Source organism: Armigeres subalbatus, chromosome 1 (genome assembly GCF_024139115.2).
Source record: "Armigeres subalbatus isolate Guangzhou_Male chromosome 1, GZ_Asu_2, whole genome shotgun sequence".
Classification (NCBI taxonomy): domain Eukaryota; kingdom Metazoa; phylum Arthropoda; class Insecta; order Diptera; family Culicidae; genus Armigeres; species Armigeres subalbatus.
The window spans coordinates 131,078,124-131,096,376 of record NC_085139.1 but is presented as its reverse complement, the minus strand read 5'-3'; the positions used below and the strand labels follow the sequence as shown (position 1 = coordinate 131,096,376).

Sequence of the window (18,253 nt, the reverse complement as noted above, 5' to 3'; positions counted from 1 at the left end):
CTAGCAATCGCTAGAACTGGAAATGGACTTCCATACTGTTTCCATTACTATTCCTATACCTTCAACTTGAGTATTCTAACAGTAATCTGCTAGAATTGGAAATGAACTATAGAGCTCGTTTCCTACATCCAATTAGAAATTCCATCAGTTGCCTTCTCCTATCTATCACATTGGCAGCTCGTTAACCAAGACGGACCTCTGCCTCTCGAACCTAACCCAAAAATTCCGACAAATTCCGCATGAACTCGTGGCAAGTGCAGAGGTATATTCGGCTTGCAGTGGGCGAGTGATTGCATCATCATTTCCTCCCCCTTCCTACATTGACTTGCATTTTGACGTGGCAGGCGCCAGTATGACCTAACAAATGGGATCACCAGTACTTGTACATTGAAGATGTGTGCTAGTCCCAAGCAAACATCTGTTGGTTCCCTGTGCAAGAACAGCTGATCTGGTCATAATGGAGTAGCAACTACGAGCAGTCAATCAAGCTCAAGCTCAAGCTCAAAAAAGCGCGTGAAAAAGTCTAGCTCACGTTTAATGCACTAACCCTCAACCGATTTCCTCGCAACAGGTTACATTCGACGTTCATTATTTCCTATTCAATATTGGCCGGATCGGACTATGGGCTCAGAAGTAATGCCCAAAATCTCGTCCAATATACTATTTTTTTTTTACCGCACGAGAAAGGCATCATCACCGCTAGGTGGATTAATCTGGGTTTTTGTTAATTGTTTTAAACGTATGACTTTGGATTTTTTTCATTCGCCAAATAGTTCTTTTGTCACACTATCATTGGGATAAATTTGTCCATTGATGTGGCAACAATCTATATACATAAAAATGAATTTCTGTCTGTCTGAACCTTATAGACTCGGAAACTACTAAACCGATCGGCGTGAAAATTTGTATGCAGAGGTTTTTGGGGACGGGGAAGGTTCTTAAGATGACCCCTCCCCGCTTTGGAAAGAAGGGCTCCCATACAAATGAATCACAAATTTCTTCATAACTCGAGATCTAATCAGAGAATAAGTCAATTTTTGGCGAAACGAAGTTCGTCGGGTCTGCTAGTAAATTATAAATTATAAGTGATATTTAGTTCTTATCCTATCTTCGCACTGTGAGAAGTGAGAAGTGCGAGTGATAAGTGAGAAATGAGAAGTGAGAAATGAGAAGGAGAATTGAACTGACGAGACGTCTCACTTCTCATTTACCATTGTAAAAAGTAATAAGTGAGAAATAAGAAATAAGGAGTAAAACGTTTCACTAATCACTTCTCACTTTTCACTGCGATAAGTAAGAAAGGGGTTTTGAGACTTCTCACTTTTTATTGCTCTGATGTCATTTCTCACTGTGAGATATGAAAGTGATTTGTGATAAGTGAGAAGTAAGAAGTGATAAGGAAGATATTAGAAAGGAGAAACGAAAAGTGTAATTGAAAGTTAAATATTAAAGTAAGAAGTGGTTTGGCCAAAAGACATTTTCAGCCGTATGACTTTTTTGGATAAATTAACTGTTCAGCCAAACGCAATATTTGCCCAAATTACCACTTAGTTCGAACGACATTTTCGACCATATGCCTTTTTCGGCCTAACGACGACGTTGTTGGCCATATAACTTGCTCGGCTGGAAACTGGATTTTTCGGAGAAAAAAGGGCCAGGAGGAAGATCTATATAATGAAAAGCAACTGTACCGCGCTAACAACGCACGAAAGTTCTATAAGAAGTTAAACATTTTACGTAAGGGTCACGTGCCACATCCTAGCCTCCCGTCGGCCACAAAAAATCGCTGGGGTTGATCAACTACTAGGAAGGCTACTAAAAGGCGCTGGTGGGGCATTGGGTAGACTGCATATGGTATTTACCAAAATTTAAGAGGATGAGAAGGTGTTAATGGAAGAATTAGAGGTTTTCAGAAACAAAAAACTTTGAGTAATCTACCTAGCCTTGGTGATGCCTTTCTCGCGTATTAAAGAGAAAAAATATTTTAAGCAATTTTTGGTGGAATGTATTCAACCGTCTTAGACGAGTTTAGTACTCTCCATTCAATTCCACCAATTATTTTGATATTTTTGCAGATACGTATTTCGAACACAACTGAGTGGTCGTCTTCAGTGTCTCGTACTTGACTCGACGAGAGTTGGAAGTTGTATGTCCTAATGAACTCTTCTCTTTAAGTTAAGCAATTGGAAGTTGTATGTCCAAATGAACTCTTCTCTTTAAGTTATTTATTACGGGGGCACCGAAATTCGTACTCAAAGGCCTATACTTTCAATTTGAAGAAAAAAAAAATTTAAAAGTTAGTAAATAGTGGTTAATATAAACTCTTTTTGGATCAAAATCCGTCCACCATAAACGGACTTCGATTATAATGATCTAGTACTGCTGTTTTGTATGATATAATTTTTAATTTTGTTTTACTATTATCGGCTCTTTCAGTCTTATAAGCAGCTAAAACGTTGTTGCGTCTATTTTCTGACGTTTCGGTGTATATTTCACCTTCTTCAGGGATTTAGAGGCTACCCTGAAGAAGATGAAATATACACCGAAACGTCGGAAAATAGACGCAACAACGTTTTAGCTGCTTTATAAGACTGAAAGATCCGATAATAGTTAAACAAAATTAAGTACAACAGTCGAAAACTTCACATTAAATATGATTTTTAAATTAAACTGGATTGATGGAGCTAAATATCATAACGAACAGTTTACGACGAACTTTGGAATGCAACTCTTGTAATTGAAACGCTTTCAATCATACGTACGTTATTCACCATTGAGATAAAGACGCACTCACTTTTAATTGTAACAGTAAATATTCTGTGCTCGAAATCCAACGTAAGAGATTTGTGATCACTTTTAGGTTTATTTTGTTTTAACTTCATGTCCTATTTTCTATGTAATTAGTTGAAGTCTACTTTGGATAATTTTTCAAAGTGAAAAAGTCTCGTAAAACAAAATCATGCGGAATGCTATATATCGTATACCTTTTACACAAAAAGGTACTGGCTGCATCTGACAAGTTATTGACAGCAATTGTCTAGACAGTCATCTAGCAGATGACGTTACATTTTTTTCCTCTTTGCAAGTTCCGTCCCAGCCTATTATCTGGCGTTTGAAGAGAGGCGATCTTTTGTCAATTTATTTTAATTTCGTGACCTAATTTTCGTGTACAGACCCATTCGATTTTGGCATCATTTTCGGAGCGTTTATGTTGCCAAAATCGCATGGTTTTCGTTTTCTTATGATACTTCCAATTTGTTCACCTCCTTCACTCATTGTGAATTATCCAATTCACTTATAATAAATTATCCAGTGTGACACCAGACACACTGTGACACTTTTCACTTAGATTTTGAAATATAAGCATTTTCTTGGATTTTTACGTGATTTTTTACGTAATTTTATCTACGCCGGTTTAAAAGCGATTTCCAAAATTGTGTGGCCAAAATCGAATGGTTTTGTTGCCAAAATCAAATGTTGCCAACATCGAATGGCTTTGTTGCCAAAATAGGATGTTACTCAAATCAAATGGGGTTTGTAAATAGTTGCAAAGTACTCTATCGAACAAATAATTATTATGGGGTCAACTGTCTAAGACGAGTTTAGTATTTTCCATTGAATTCCACTACGTTTTATTATCTTTACAGATACGTATTTAGTCTTCAATTTCTGCCAAATGACCACGATAAGCCACATGGGGGGAGGAGGGGTTGAAAATCTTCAAAAATATGACCACGTGGTTTCTGGATGGCCCCTAACTGCAAATCACTGTTTTTGAATGTTTCTGCATACATTTTTACATATAAACTTCCAACGAGTTTAGCACAGGCCAAACGTTGACCGACTTGGCTGAAATTTTGTCCAGAGCATCAGGGCATCAAATAGAACCGAATAAGACGGCGGCTCATAAAAAAATTTGAAAAAGTGTTTTTTGAGCCACCCTATTACTCTTTAGCATTCCTATACACTCTTTAGTATTCCCTTTATGTGCATTACTTAAATTTCAAAAACTTTTTCTATCTGTGTAGTTTTCAAACGAAAATTTTGTTACAATTAGTTATACCATATACAAGAATTCCATTCTCTCTCATTGCCTAATTGATAACACATGTCAAAGTAACGAAAAAATCAATCACCCGATCCAAATTAATTGTTTGCTACGTTACTTACTTACTTACGTATAAGAATACTTACTTGGGAATCCTGCCCAACCCGACTGGGGCGAAGAGCTGGCTTAACAGATCTCTATTCTAGAGGAAACAAAGAATGCCTAACGGCTTTGTTCAATTGTTCAATGATCTCTTGACGAAGGATGAACGCCTCCGAATTTTAGCAAGTACAAGTTAATGATCTAACGATGCTAATTGAATTACCATAACTTTTTCAGACGTTCTAGACTCTTACTGTTCTGAGTATTTTCAGCTACATTTTGGGCTCAATTTTACATCACTACATTAATACATCACTAATATTGCGAACATATCGGAATTATATTGAAGTTAGCAAGGTTCAATCCAATTGCTTTTGGATGTCGTAAATTTGTTAAAATCTGAACGTAAATCCCATACACCTCACCCTCAATAAAGTCATACTGGTAACATGACTTTGAATGTGCCTCCACCCGAGGCTCATCATTGATGGGTTTTGAGAAGAACCAATACATGCTTATAAAAAAAAACAACCATCTAGGCAAGACGTGCCTCTCAAGTGAGGAATCTTGCGTCGATGATGGAGCCGCCGCGTCGTCGGTTGATTCATATTTTGCGCCACATGATTCACGGTCTCCATAGCGTGCGGCTGTGACCTTGAAGCAAAAGAGAAATAGATGCAAGGCATCGTGAGCGTGGTAGCGTGATGAAGAATTGAAATTTGATTATTCATGCATTGAACGGGGATTGGGAAATCGGCTGCCGCATAGCAAACTTTGCTGCGAAAATTTGCCAATTGTACACCGGATTCGTCTCACTTTCAGTTGAAAAGCAGTCAGTCATAATATTCAAACCGCAATATTGAATCCAATATGAGCGCAAAGCAACACGCGTTGCGTCTTGCGTGTAGATTGAACGCAGTTGACCCGCCATGACACGGAGGAGACAACTCTGCAAGTACCTAAGCTCGTCGTTACTTGCCCCAAAACTGCTCAACGTCGTCACTGGTAATGAGATTTAAATGTTGTGATTAGTACGCAGTTAGTGCTGCAGCGGTTTGTGTGAGTAAATGCAAAAGAAATCCTTCGCTGGGTGTTTCTATGCGATGTACGCGCACGCTCTCGCTCCTACTCTCAACGCCTTGAAAAGTGTTCTCTCGCGCTTGAGCGCGTGCTTTAAGCTTATTCGTTCCAGTGCCCAGGCCGCAGGTAAACTCTCTCGGTATTCTTGCTAGAACTGTGATCGCGAACAGAAGCTAGTGACTGTGACACACCGTGCTCGTGCGCCAACCGAATCTGAAGAAACCGGTACGTCGCGTGTTACCATACCTGGGAATATCATTTGCCGCGGAAAATTGCGAAGAAACCAAGTGCAGTGTTGTAAAGAAGATTATCACAAATTTGTGTAATTCGATGTTTTCTTATTTCGCAGTTCACATGTCATCTCGTGCCAGTTTAGAATAATATTTAATCGATAGTGTATAGTTTAATTTATCGGTCCGGTTTTGGGAAAACCTATTCATGCTGCGACTCGGGAAGTTACAAATTATTTATCAACAACGGCGGCGGTGACAACAACGGCGACGACAACGACGGCGACAGCGACAGTGTAAATTAGTAAGCGAATAGCGTGGTGCAGTTGCTGACCTTGGAGAACTGCCCGTGACAGATCCGTACGCGGTCGGAATTCTAACGGCCGCTGCTGGTTCGGAGTACACGTGGGACTCGGTTCGGGATCATACTCAACGATAAACATAGACACGAACGTGCAGTACATGACAACATGTTAATAACGTAAGTAGAAGCTTGTTTTTTAGTTGGTTTTGGAAATGTTTGCAACGGTCACTATAGTTACTAAGTCGAGTTCAGTTTTTACTAACTTTTACAAACTACACATCCTGTAGAATAAAGGCTCAAACAGTTGAGAATTGTAAAAACAATTGTTAAAGTATCGAACAACAGAGAGACGACTGCAAATATGTGAAGCATTTTCTAAGAAAGTTTCTCTGTGCTGGATATAATTAAAAGAAAACGTGCAGTTTTCAAAACTTCCATCAAGGATGAATGTCAGAAACTACTAGCAGTGCAAGGTCGGACCATTTTCTATGACATATGTCTCGAGAATGGCACTTGATTTGGAATAAATTAGTGGACTAGCAATCAAATTGATTTATAGCCAATGGCAATTAAAATCGGCTACTGAACGGAACAGCAATTGTGTGAGAATTGTGTTGCGTAAGTCTGATGTGTAGTCGTTGTTTTAGAATCGGGTACGTGCTCTAGTTTTGTTTCATCGTGATTACTTCAGCTTAGTATGTTGGGACCGCAAGACCACAGGTTGCTAGTTGGCTGTTAGAAGCTAGTCAAATATCAGAACTTCCTATCGCTCATAGCAAAGTTTGACTCAGTACAGCATGATCGACAAGATCAACGAGCGATAAATGTTTATCTACAAGCGGATATTTGGATCATTAAACATTGTAAGTAGTATTATGTTTTGTTTTGGGGAGCCGAACAAATGGAATGCAGAGTTGATCATTAGAATTGTAGAATTTAAGGAATTGTCATTTTTTTAGACTCTGGTCAACCTTTTTAGCGCGGGACGATGTAAGAAGTATTAAGGTTGTATTGTAAGGCCTTGTTCTCAAGAAAATGGTTGTGTTTTTACGATGATAGATGTTTATACAAATATGGCTTTTGATTATATTGAATATAACTAGAAATGGGTACTCCCTGAGCAACATATATGCTTTTATTTGGATATAATTTATTCTCTGTAATACGCATTTCTTTTTTACAATTTTTAAATGGAAAATGGAAACCAGCAAATGCAACGATTTTTCATAAAGTTTGAAAAAAAAATATTAATTTATCGTTTTTGGTAGTTTTTTTTTCAATAAGGCAAATGAATTAAATATCTCAAAGATAAACAGAATTTGTAAAAAAACACAAACAACTAAAAGTTCTATTTGTTCTTAAACAAAACTTTGGAACGTCGCCCTTGAAAATTAATTGATTTTTCATTGTGAAAATCAGTAAATATGATCGAACAATCGGACAGACCTTACCAAATTTTTGTTGCAGAATTAGTCGAAACTATTGTTTTCCCGAGTAGGGAAGGATTCTGAAGCATGGAAAAAGATACTACCTCCGCAGTCTCTATGTTGTTAATAGTGGAATAAGCCCTCGTTTGATTCCCATAAGGGCAGACGAAGTATCCATTTCAGTACAATATGGGTGCTCTGAAGCATTCATAGTGTGGGCTTCGTGGCCGTGTGGTTAGCGACGTCAATCGTTGAGACGCAAGTGCCGTGGAGTGTGGATTCGATTTCCACCCCGGTAAGGAGAAAACTTTTTTAGTCTGTGCAACCTCTGGTCAAAGACGGCGATTCTGTCTTTTTTTAGTGGATTGGACGCTCGTCTGAGTCCATGAGTATATCATTAATTACTTTTCTTTCGTTCTGTTCTTCAAGTAACGTAGGTAAGGAGAAATGTGTTTTTTTTGTGAAATCGATGAGCATTCAATACAAAAATCATCCTGAAACAACTTGTTGGTCGTCGTCGTCTAAGCGCGGCTCATCGCATTTTCCGGTCTTAGTAGGTGTACTTACTCCTTTTGGACGTTAGGCATAACATGAAGATCATTTCTCGAAATCCATTTCCTCGAACAGTTTCGAGTCATCGGGATATGTTGTTAATCACCACGGGCGAATTACCCGCACTTTCTTTCCGCTTTTACATCAAAATACTCCCTATCAAAAGATCGTTGTCTTAGTAAAATAGTGAAGTTTTAGAGATAATCGCAGAAATCGATCGCTAAAAAGCTACTTTGGACTTTTTCACGTTTCAGTCAGGGTCTACTATCCATCACCAATGATCTGTTTCAACTGTGGTACATACGGAAACTCACGAAAATATTGCCAACATGCTGGCATTTGCTTGCGATGTACTTGGCAGATGGAGAGCAGTGCTAAAACTTACCTTTTTGCATGCACTGCAAGAACGGGCATCATATCGAGATTGAGAAATTTTTCACATTAAAATCGACCAATGCATTTTCTATTAAGAAGCAAGACGGAGATATAATGAGGAAAACAGACGTGAAATAATTGCTCGAAAAATTCAAGATCAGTTAAAACAAGAGGTTGCTACCAAGGACCAATTGATTGTAACGCTCCAAAAACAAGTAGCCAATTTGACAAAAGATCTGGCCTCGTTGAAAGCATCACTGAAGCACCGATCTCAAAGCCAATCTCCAGCAGTAATGCGTACCGTAAGCGACAACTTATCCCAGTCTATCATATCATCTAAAAGCGCCAACACATACGAATCGAGTAAGAACACACCGAGTCCGCACTCCCAGCTGAAGCGGTAAACAACAATTTGAAATATCACCAACAGACTCAAACGGCACCAGAGGTAAACGATCTTCAACTCAGCCTCTAAATAACCATAACGCATGCTCAGCTCAGACGAATGAAAAAAGCAGACAGCTCTAACAAAACTAAACTGATTATGGACACAGGCCCTGCATCTACACCTGAAACGAGAATGGAAGAACGTCTGAAACCGCTAAACCCTAATGGAAAATGCAGTCGCGATACTGGTCGCAGTATCTTACCACCCAAAGACAAAGACGTAATTAGATTACTCGGTGACCTCTTGAAAGAACTACCGAAGCCAGTACTTTTGCTAGGAGATTTGAATGCCCAGCTTGGGGCAGTAGGATCGGTACATCATCCAGCAAAGCAAAACAAAGAGGAGAGCAAATACTTGAACTCGCCGTCGATCACAATATGGTGTTGCTCAATGACAGCTCTTATACCCAAATCGATGCAGTCTCTGGAAGCTCTCAGGTCCTCGATATCTCTTTCTGCTCCACATCGCTGGCTGGGATGTCCTACCGGACTGTTCGGACAGTGATCATATGCCCATATTGATCAGAATGCCTAGCACTTCAAACCAGTCGCATAATCGTGCAAGATGGTTATACGACAAAGCCTACTGGAGCCTCTACAAAGGTCTTACAAGCAAACCCCGGACACTCGCTCTAGAACGAAGAGTTCTCACGCCGAATAATTCACACAGCAGAAAAAAGCATTCCACGCACAACCGGAAAGAACGACACGAAGTCGGTAATATGGTGGAACGATGATGTTCAAAAAGCCATAAAGAGGCACCAGCACTTTTCAAAAACCACGATCTGAATGTAGAAGACTAATTTGTGACTCCAATCAAAACTGCTGGAATGATTTCGTCGAAAGTATTTACCCCCACCAGCGATTCTGGAAAACTGTGGAACTGTTGATTAACAGGCTCCAAGGAAAAAGGAGACACACTACAATCACATTAAATCTCCCTACAGGAAACACCAAGGATGGGCGAGAAATAACTGAAGCACTTACTGATGAATACGAGACGAAGACGTCTGATGCTAACTATCCTGAAATATTTCGTAATCAACACCACAAAACCGCCCACACTTTCAACAAAACTCAACGACTTAATACGTACAAACGCTACAGCATTAATTTCTTCATGGAAGAACTCATGTGAATTCCAGCACCTGCCGTATACTTCCAAAATGGTTTTGTTGGAACTATACAACCGGATCTGGGATATCGGAACTTTCCCGGCTGAATGGAAACTTGGCACAGTGATTCCAATAGTGAAACCCGAAGCTGACCGAAGTAAACCAGTGGGTTTTAGGCCCATAACTCTTATGAGCTGCATGGGCAAGGTATTTGAAAAAAAATGGTGAATCGGCGCCTAATAAACGAATTGGAGTCGGCCGGAATACTAGATACGCGTCAGCATGCGTTTCGATCAGGGAAAGGAGTCGACAGAATCTCTTCTAGAACTTGAGGAGGGCAATCATGTTGAAATTGTCTCCCGCGACATCGCGAAAGCGTATGATACTTCATGCGGACCAGGAATCATACGCACATTATCGGGCTGGAAAATATCCGGTAGAATGATGAACATTCTAAATCTAAATATCATTTTCTGAGAAAAGTTATTTTTGGGGAATTCTGCTATCTCCAGACGTCTTGCAATCCTAGACCGGACCGAGAATCGGGTGGTCCAAAATACATCCCTGTCAAGAGCTCACAAGCTTATTTCTAATTGAATATCGAACTGAGATACCAGAAACATAAATCAAATCACATGACTTTTATCAAAGGCGCATTATTATTTTTTTGAAACACTACGAATTCATTCGTTTTGCTTCATGGCAATATTGTGGATTCTGTTTGCTCATATCGGCACATAATCGGCTAACGGTTTGAAACTACAGCAATCGAAGCAGGCCTAGAAAAAAAAATTATTCGAGGGAGAGTAGTCGAACGCCATGCGGAACAGAAGAAAGTGTCAAAAGCTCCCGTAAATATTCAACAATTTCGTAAAGATTCTACAATTTGGCGCAGTCGGTAGGATATTTTTTTGAGTATGGTGTTTATTTTTTTGAAGCTACTGAAAAGAAATAAACTCCGTAGCGAAAAATGCGAGTCTGGAAAAGTTCCGTAGCGCAAATTGAAGAGATGCGAGTCCGGTTATTACCGAAGCGCTAAACAAGAATGCAAGTCCGGACAAGTTCCGTAGCGCAAGAGGTAAACACGCGAGTCCGGTTGTTACCGAAGCGCCAAATGAGAATGCGAGTCCGGAACACTTCCGTAGCGCTAGATGAAGAAATGCGAGTCCGGAAAAGTTCCGCAACGCAAGTCGAAAAGATGCAAGTCCGGTTATTATCGAAGAGCCGAACGAGAATGCGAGTCCGGAAAAACTCCGTAGCGCAAAAGGAAAAGTGATACGAGTCCGGTTGTTATCGAAACGCCAAATAAGAATGCAAGTTTGGATTTCTTTGCATAGCGCGCGCAGGAAAAACACGAGGCAAGAAAAGTTCTGTAGCACAAAAATGCCAGATTTTTATCGCATGACAAGAAAACGTGTCGGTAATATGTCCGCAGCAAAGAAAAGCATATCCGGTATCCACCCTAGCATGAGAAAGTGAGTTCGGTATACAACAGAGAGCAACATGAAACAAACGATGGAAAGTTAACTAGAACGCTTTTAGTAATGCATGAACAGTGAGATGCGCATTTGGTATTGATTTTGTGCGAAAAGGCGTATTTGATTGCTTCTGAATTACAAAGAATCGAAAAAACATGCGTTTTCAAACTAATCTAATTCTAGAAAAAATACACATTTTTAGATTTTTCTTTTCATTTTTTAGATTTTTTGATAATGTGCTCTTCATTCTTATTGTTAAAACTTATTAGTTAATACGTTCGGATTATGAACAGGTGTGTTATTCTGGCTCCTCTGTTTCTCTACAGTAAATTACTTCACGGGACATGTGAAGGTGTATCAAATGTAATGGCTTTTAACAAAGTAGTTTTATTATTCGGATCATTTTTTCATTGAATTTAAAAAAATGAGTTTCAAAATAATGAGCACTGCTTGGGCAGCAGATTATAATAGTATTCAGCATACCTGATCCCTAGTAACATTTTGGTTTTATTCTGGTTTTATAACACTCTTGTAGAGTAAACTATGGTTTTCAAGAGCTTTATATAACTATTTTACATGCCGTTAGTATAAATTCAACGAAAATACTTTTCGTGACGTGGACCATTACAAATAAAGTGATTATATTCAAGATCAACTTCATCCGACAAATTGATCTGGATTTGTAACGCAAAGGAATTATGCTTTTTTCGACCACACATTAAGGCTCCTATTGGATATATGTAGGTCATAACAATTTGAAAAAGTATCGTCGTCTATATCTTGAAAAAAAGTGTACACTATATCATAAATAATTGATTTTTGTTTTTTTTATGGCGAGGAGAAGAATGTAGAGTCTGACCTAATGGTCACACTGTAATATTGCGGAATCTGTTTGCTCATATCGGCACATAATTGGCTAACGGTTTACCCAAGCAGCACAAATTGTTTCACTGCTGAACATTTCACTGTGTTGCAACTATTCGGATAAAAACAATCTTTGCGTATGTGCCATCAAATATAACTTTCTTGCAATCTAAAAAGCGCAAGAGGTGGAGCCTACGGAAACATCCTTCGATTGCAGTAAAATTGCAATAATGTTGCAAAATACCACAGCGGGAAAAAAAAAATAAAAATATAAAACTGGATTCGATTTAAGGATCTTGTGATTGATAGTCCTTCACTCTACCACAGCACCATTCAACACTTCGAAGGGACTGCATGCTGACTCACCATAAAAACCATACGATTATGAATGTTTGTACTCGGGTTTCCTGTTACTTGATTGCACCATCACAGGAAAAAATTTGAGTTGTCAAAACGTTGAACGATGCCAAATTGAACATGAAGACACATTCAACTTATCTGCAACTTAATTTAAACAAACAAAAAAATTTTGAAAGACGCATTGAAGTTACATGGTAAAAAATATGCAACTTAATGATTTTGTTTCGTGTTTGCAACATGAAGTGCAGTATTCTTTGTTTGTTTGTTTCCAAATGTCAAACACGTACTGCATTGCAATTTTAATGAAACATTGATCACAATTCGAACGTTTTTGACATCTTGATGCAACTTTTTCGTGCTTTGATGTTTTCCAATGCCTTTAATGAAACTGAATAGAAACAATGTGCTTTTCGGAAGATGTTGCGTGTGGTACTTGGGTAAAACTGCAGCGAACGCTCATCAGTATACGCGCAATCGAAGCAGGCGAAACCTAGAAAAAAAATATTTGAGGGAGAGTAGTCGAACGCCTTGCGGAACAAAAGCAAGTGTTAAAAGCTCCCGAAAATATTCAACAATTATGTAAAGATTCTACAGCCGGAAGGGCCGACAGTTTTCGGTAGAACCTAAATGTACCAAAAAGGTTGATTTTGGAACATATGGTTTTGATGGGACCCTGGTTTTACTTGATACCTCCAAGGGTCTAAGTATTTTAGGCCGATACAAATATTTAAAAACTATTTTGCCTCCTCCCCCTCCCTTGGATTTTTTTGCCAAAAAATAATATTTTTAGGGGGCAACAAAAAGAAATTCGGATAATTTTGAGGATTTTCAACATGCTTTAACAAATTCGAGGAGTTTTTTTGATTTTTTTTCCATTTTAATATTTATTTTTTTATTATCCCCCCCCCTTTGACCTTTTGGAGACCAGTAGGACAAAAAAAATGTTAATTAAACATTTGTAACGACATTTGGAAGAACACCTTGATTGCTAGGCAGTCTAAACGTTTTATCACACCAAACGTATTTATCACTCGCAAAATTTTAGATCTTTCAAAAAAAGATCTTAACACATATACAGGTCTTGTAACAGGCCATTGCCCGAGCCGTTAACACTTGAAGCTGCTAGGAAAACTTCAAGATGATGTATGTTGCTTCTGCGGTATACATGTGGAAGACTCGGAACATCTGTTATGCCATTGTCCGGCAATTTTTAGAAAAAGATTACAGTTCTTCAACAGGGGGCTGATAGAACCCTCTGAAGTTTGGAGAACAAGTCCCAATTTGGTAGTACGATTCATCAGAACCATAATACCGTATTGGGAAGACGCTGGTAGTCAAGGTGATGCAATTGCTCTACATAGCAATGATGCGTCAACTTGACAAAGCTATATTAAATGGGGCATATATCACAATAGATCTAACAAATGGTCGCAGTGATTAAAATACCCAACAGGGAAAAAAACGGCCTTATCATAATAAAAAAAAAGATTTCTTTAAGAAGAACAAATTCATTAAAATATTTTTTTTCAATTTTCTTCACATTTCCAAGAGTTTTGAATGTTTCAGCAAACACGAATAAAGAAATTGATACTAATCGCATATTTTCTTTCATAGATTCAAGAATTTCTAAAAAAAAAAACAAAATTACTCCAAGAATTTGAATCTGTTTACTGGTATGAAATCTTCTTAAAATACCAGGAATATGAACAACATCGCATGTTTTCTATTAGAGACGTACACATTTCTCAAAGACACTAAGATTTCATTCGTTCCCCTTCACAACTCCGAGGGTTCAAAATCTTCCTCCATCGCATCTTTGCTATCAGAAAGGCTACAGTTTCTTAAAATCACTAAAAATTCATAACTCCAACATGGCGCCCTCGTGATGAAAAGTTTATCATACGTACAAACAAATGATTAATATCGAATTTCAAAATGTTTATTTAATTTTCTCTATTAACATCGAACTTGACTTATTATACTTCCTCAATCATAACAATAAAAAGTTATCAACCAGGGTTATCGCCAATCCTGTCAGTTTTCGCTGGCGCGGTACGGTGCAATACAATGTTTATTATGTTTTTATTAATTTACTCCACTATACTGGAATTTTCAAGTAAGTCGCACATCCTATTTGACCTCTGAAAAAACCAATTGATATCAGCAATAAGTTCGCACCCACTTTTACAGCACTTGTTCAGTCACCGAATATATTTCAACAACCTCTGATGAGTTTTCGCGAAAAGACAAGTACACACTGCTTGCCCCGAAATTAGGAGCTGCCCCAACGCAGCACAAACTGTGGGAGTACCAATCATTTTCTTACCCCAATCGTCCGATGTTTAACCAGTGAACCAGTACAAAAACTAGTGTGCTGCTGAAGCATAGCCCCTCTTGACGTCACTACTCCAGCACAGCATCTATTCCACTCGGGTCTGGTCTGGCTACTGATACCGTACCCATGCATGAACAGGAATCTCATCGTCGCCATGTGCCGGTCAACTTAATTAGATTCTCGGACGTTCTTCGTCCATCCGCAAACAGCTCACCATTACGTTTCACAATTGAAGCACTACTGGCCAAAAGTAAACAAAAAACGATATCCAACGTCGCTAAGACTCATGACTAGCTGACGTCAGCTTGCTGTTGCTGAGGGTACTTTGGATGAAATACGGTTTCGCAGCCAGGGGCTTATGAGTGTGCGCAAAAACGTGGCCAGAGGTACTAACAATATTTTTGCGCGAAAAGTTTCCGTTTGAAGTGGGCACATCCTTCGATGCTGTAAAAACTGACATACCCAGAATGGGGTACACGTGCATGAGAAGTTTCTGATGAAATTTTGCTATTATTTTCGTCGTACTCATGTTAAGTTGTTTTTTTTTATCTAACTGGATGTGGTCCTCATGACATATTATAATGCGTTACTAAGCCGTATGTCAATCTTCTTAGTTGTATCAAGTGTGGTAAAGAATGGAATTTGGGTTCTACACACTTATTTCATCTAGGAGGAGATTCCCTAATGCCGGACACATAAGCCATTTAACGAAAAACTCTAATATTATCCGGATTATGTTTACTTGTATACCACATACACAAAATATGATCGTTGACGATTCATAATAACCATATTTGATCATTTGAAGACGTTTTTCGACGATATATTTTGATCATGAATTTTAGTGAAAATTTTCATGGTTCAGAAAATTGTCGGAGTTCAAAAATGTCAGCTGCACCTAGCTCTCACCTCGCGTTTTGAAAGCAATGAATTATTGGCAGTGGCTGATTTTCTACCCGCCGCTGTCACATCCAGGCGCTATAGTATATGCGCAAAACAGCCAGCATGAGTTAACCACCAGAAATTTGTATGGCGAAAGACATCTAACGCGGGTTTTCTCGAAACTAGAAACTTTTCATGAAAAAATATTTGGTACCGGTTATGTAGGAAGGTGTCAGCTACTACGCCTACCAAATATTTTTTCGATAAAGGCGCTTAATTTTGAGAAATCGAACCTTAGATGCCTTTCGCCATACTGATTTCAGAAAGTTAACTCCTAGTGTGCCGCTGTAAGCACGCTCAAAGTAGGCGATTCATTAATAAGCAACCACAACATCTAAAAATCTCTTTAGCACTCATGCTGCTACAGGGCAAAACATGAAAAACCGTTTTTCACGAATGTTTGATAAGCAATTCACCTTAAACGAGGTTTTGCTAATAAAATGTTAAATATCTTAGTAGCAAGCTATGTTCAGCCAATTTTTTTAATTCCATAAAATTGAACGAACTTACAGACTAACAGAGGGTTTTTTTTCTGTTCAAATAATCGAAATATGTTATTGTTATTTATTATGTTTTTTTTTTGAAAAATTAACTAAAATCTGCTTTTGATATGTTCACTTTTTGGTTTATATTGTCATGGATCTTATGAGAAACCATTTTTTTCTAGCTCGACCTGATGTTATATGAGCTGGCGCATTTAATTCCAATGTTAGATTTTTCTCAAACTACCTTACGGGGCTTTTTTCTTGCTCAATACAAAAGTTTGATCACTGAGTGATCCACATATACATCTACCAAACGTTCGATTAAATCGTATCATAGACATCTTTGCAGTTTTTGTACGCGTAGAAAGCATAGCAGCAAAAAAATTGATTTCCTTGGGTTGGATTTGGAAGACATCAACGACTGTGACCAGTCCAGTCACTTTCACTTCCACAACGTGAGAACAAAAAATGAATGCCGAGCGCTTTTGGGAACGATGCAAAAAAATACCACTTTCACACGAAGTGTTTCAAGTGCCTTATAAGTGGAGATTAACTCATTGAAAATACAATAATAAAGAAAATGCAAATAGAATCCAGGTTGAGCGGCCGAGAATTGACAGCACTGCGAAGGAAGCATCTTGGCGTTTGCTTCTCAATATCCTTAAAAAATCTATTTTCATGCCATTGCTATACCCGACACGTAATCATAATCACACATATTGCGGCTCGGTAATAGAGATTGGGGTTGAGGGTCAGGTTATTTGATAGATCGTTTTGCTTTAATAACCAGAAAAGGTCTTCCGTTTAAAAGTCGTACGACATTATTACATATTTACGTGTGTACAGTATTAGCTTATTGACGTCTCTCAGCTCATCATTCAAATAGACTTGCCTATTGGGAGTGCAGGAACACACGCAGGTATTAATTCACTTAGTCTATGATGTTAGGTCTTGCACTTTCCTAAACATATTGTAGGGTGATTAATTATTTTATAGCGTCTTAGGGGAAATGCTACAAGGTTAAAAGACTATTATTCTTCCATTTACTTCCACTATTCTTTTTTTATGTATCAACAAACAGATAAGTATTTCGTTTCCTACTTGGAAACTTCTCCAGTGTTTGTTATCGACTGACTGTTCTATGACTGTTCTACTAGACTGTTCTACCTACACACTATATTTAAAGTTAACGAGCAATGTTTTTCTTCAGTCGATAACAAACACTGAAGAAGTTTCCAAGTAGGAAACGAAATACGTATCTGTTTGTTGATACATAAACAGTGAATAGTGGAAGTAAATGGAAGAATAATAGTCTTTTAACCATATTGTAGGGTATCTGCTTTGGTAATAACGACTGCACATTTTTTTTCCATATTTTGTCTTAAATCTGCCCTAAATAGTGTTTAATTTTGTGATTATGAGCCACCTTCACAAGAGTGCGTGAAAGTGGCTCATAATCACAGAATAACGTTAAATTTACCCAAATTAAGAAAATATAGGGTTGTAGCAATGCATTTAAACAAACGCTAATAGATGTGTATTGATGAGTTAGATGGATTTATTTTATTTAAACTCTTCATACTTTCAATTCAGTTTTCTTTTTTTAGGTTCTGTTATATTTAAAAAAAAATATTCTGTCTAGTCTATTCTTTCTTCTTTCACCTCCCTTCTTTTTAATTTCCATCATTATTCGATCTTTTTCCTTTCCTTTCGTTCTCTTTTTATTTTGCTTATTTCTCCTTTGTTATAATTGCCTGCTTTGAAAAACAGGACACGTAGAGAAACAATGTCCTTTTTTTATTTCTTTTTTTGTTTATTGTTATTTTATCCTTCAAACTTTTTTCAGGTTTTTCTTCCGTGTTCCTCCTTCTCTCTTTATACTTCTTTCTTATTTTATCTTGTTTTTTCTTCGCCCTTATTTTTTCTCCGTCGTCCTTCTTTGATTGCCTTTCTCTCTCTTTCCATCATTATCTATTTTTTTTTCTTCCTTATTATTTTTCATTTTTTCTTTTACTTTTCACTGTGAGAATTGAAATATAGATAGTGATAAATTTCACTTCCCACTTGCTTCTCTTGATTTCTCACTCACTGATTTCCCAACTCTCACTT

The 18,253-nt window shown here is 38.0% G+C and overlaps 1 protein-coding gene across 4 annotated transcripts in view; it reads left to right on the top strand.

Moving 5' to 3' along the window:
- Positions 1-18,253, top strand: part of LOC134205129 (ABC transporter G family member 23) — a 323,526-nt gene that overhangs the window by 220,932 nt on the left and 84,341 nt on the right. Inside the window, exons 1-2 of one of the 4 annotated variants that reach the window (XM_062680075.1) lie at positions 5,316-5,455; positions 5,580-5,941. The exons of 2 other annotated variants lie outside the window; for them this stretch is intronic. In XM_062680075.1, coding sequence (XP_062536059.1) covers positions 5,931-5,941 — 11 coding nt within the window. In that variant the 5' untranslated portion in view covers positions 5,316-5,455; positions 5,580-5,930. Of the gene's footprint in view, positions 1-5,315; positions 5,456-5,579; positions 5,942-18,253 lie in introns of those variants that run through there. One more of the 4 variants, XM_062680074.1, reaches the window with a different exon arrangement.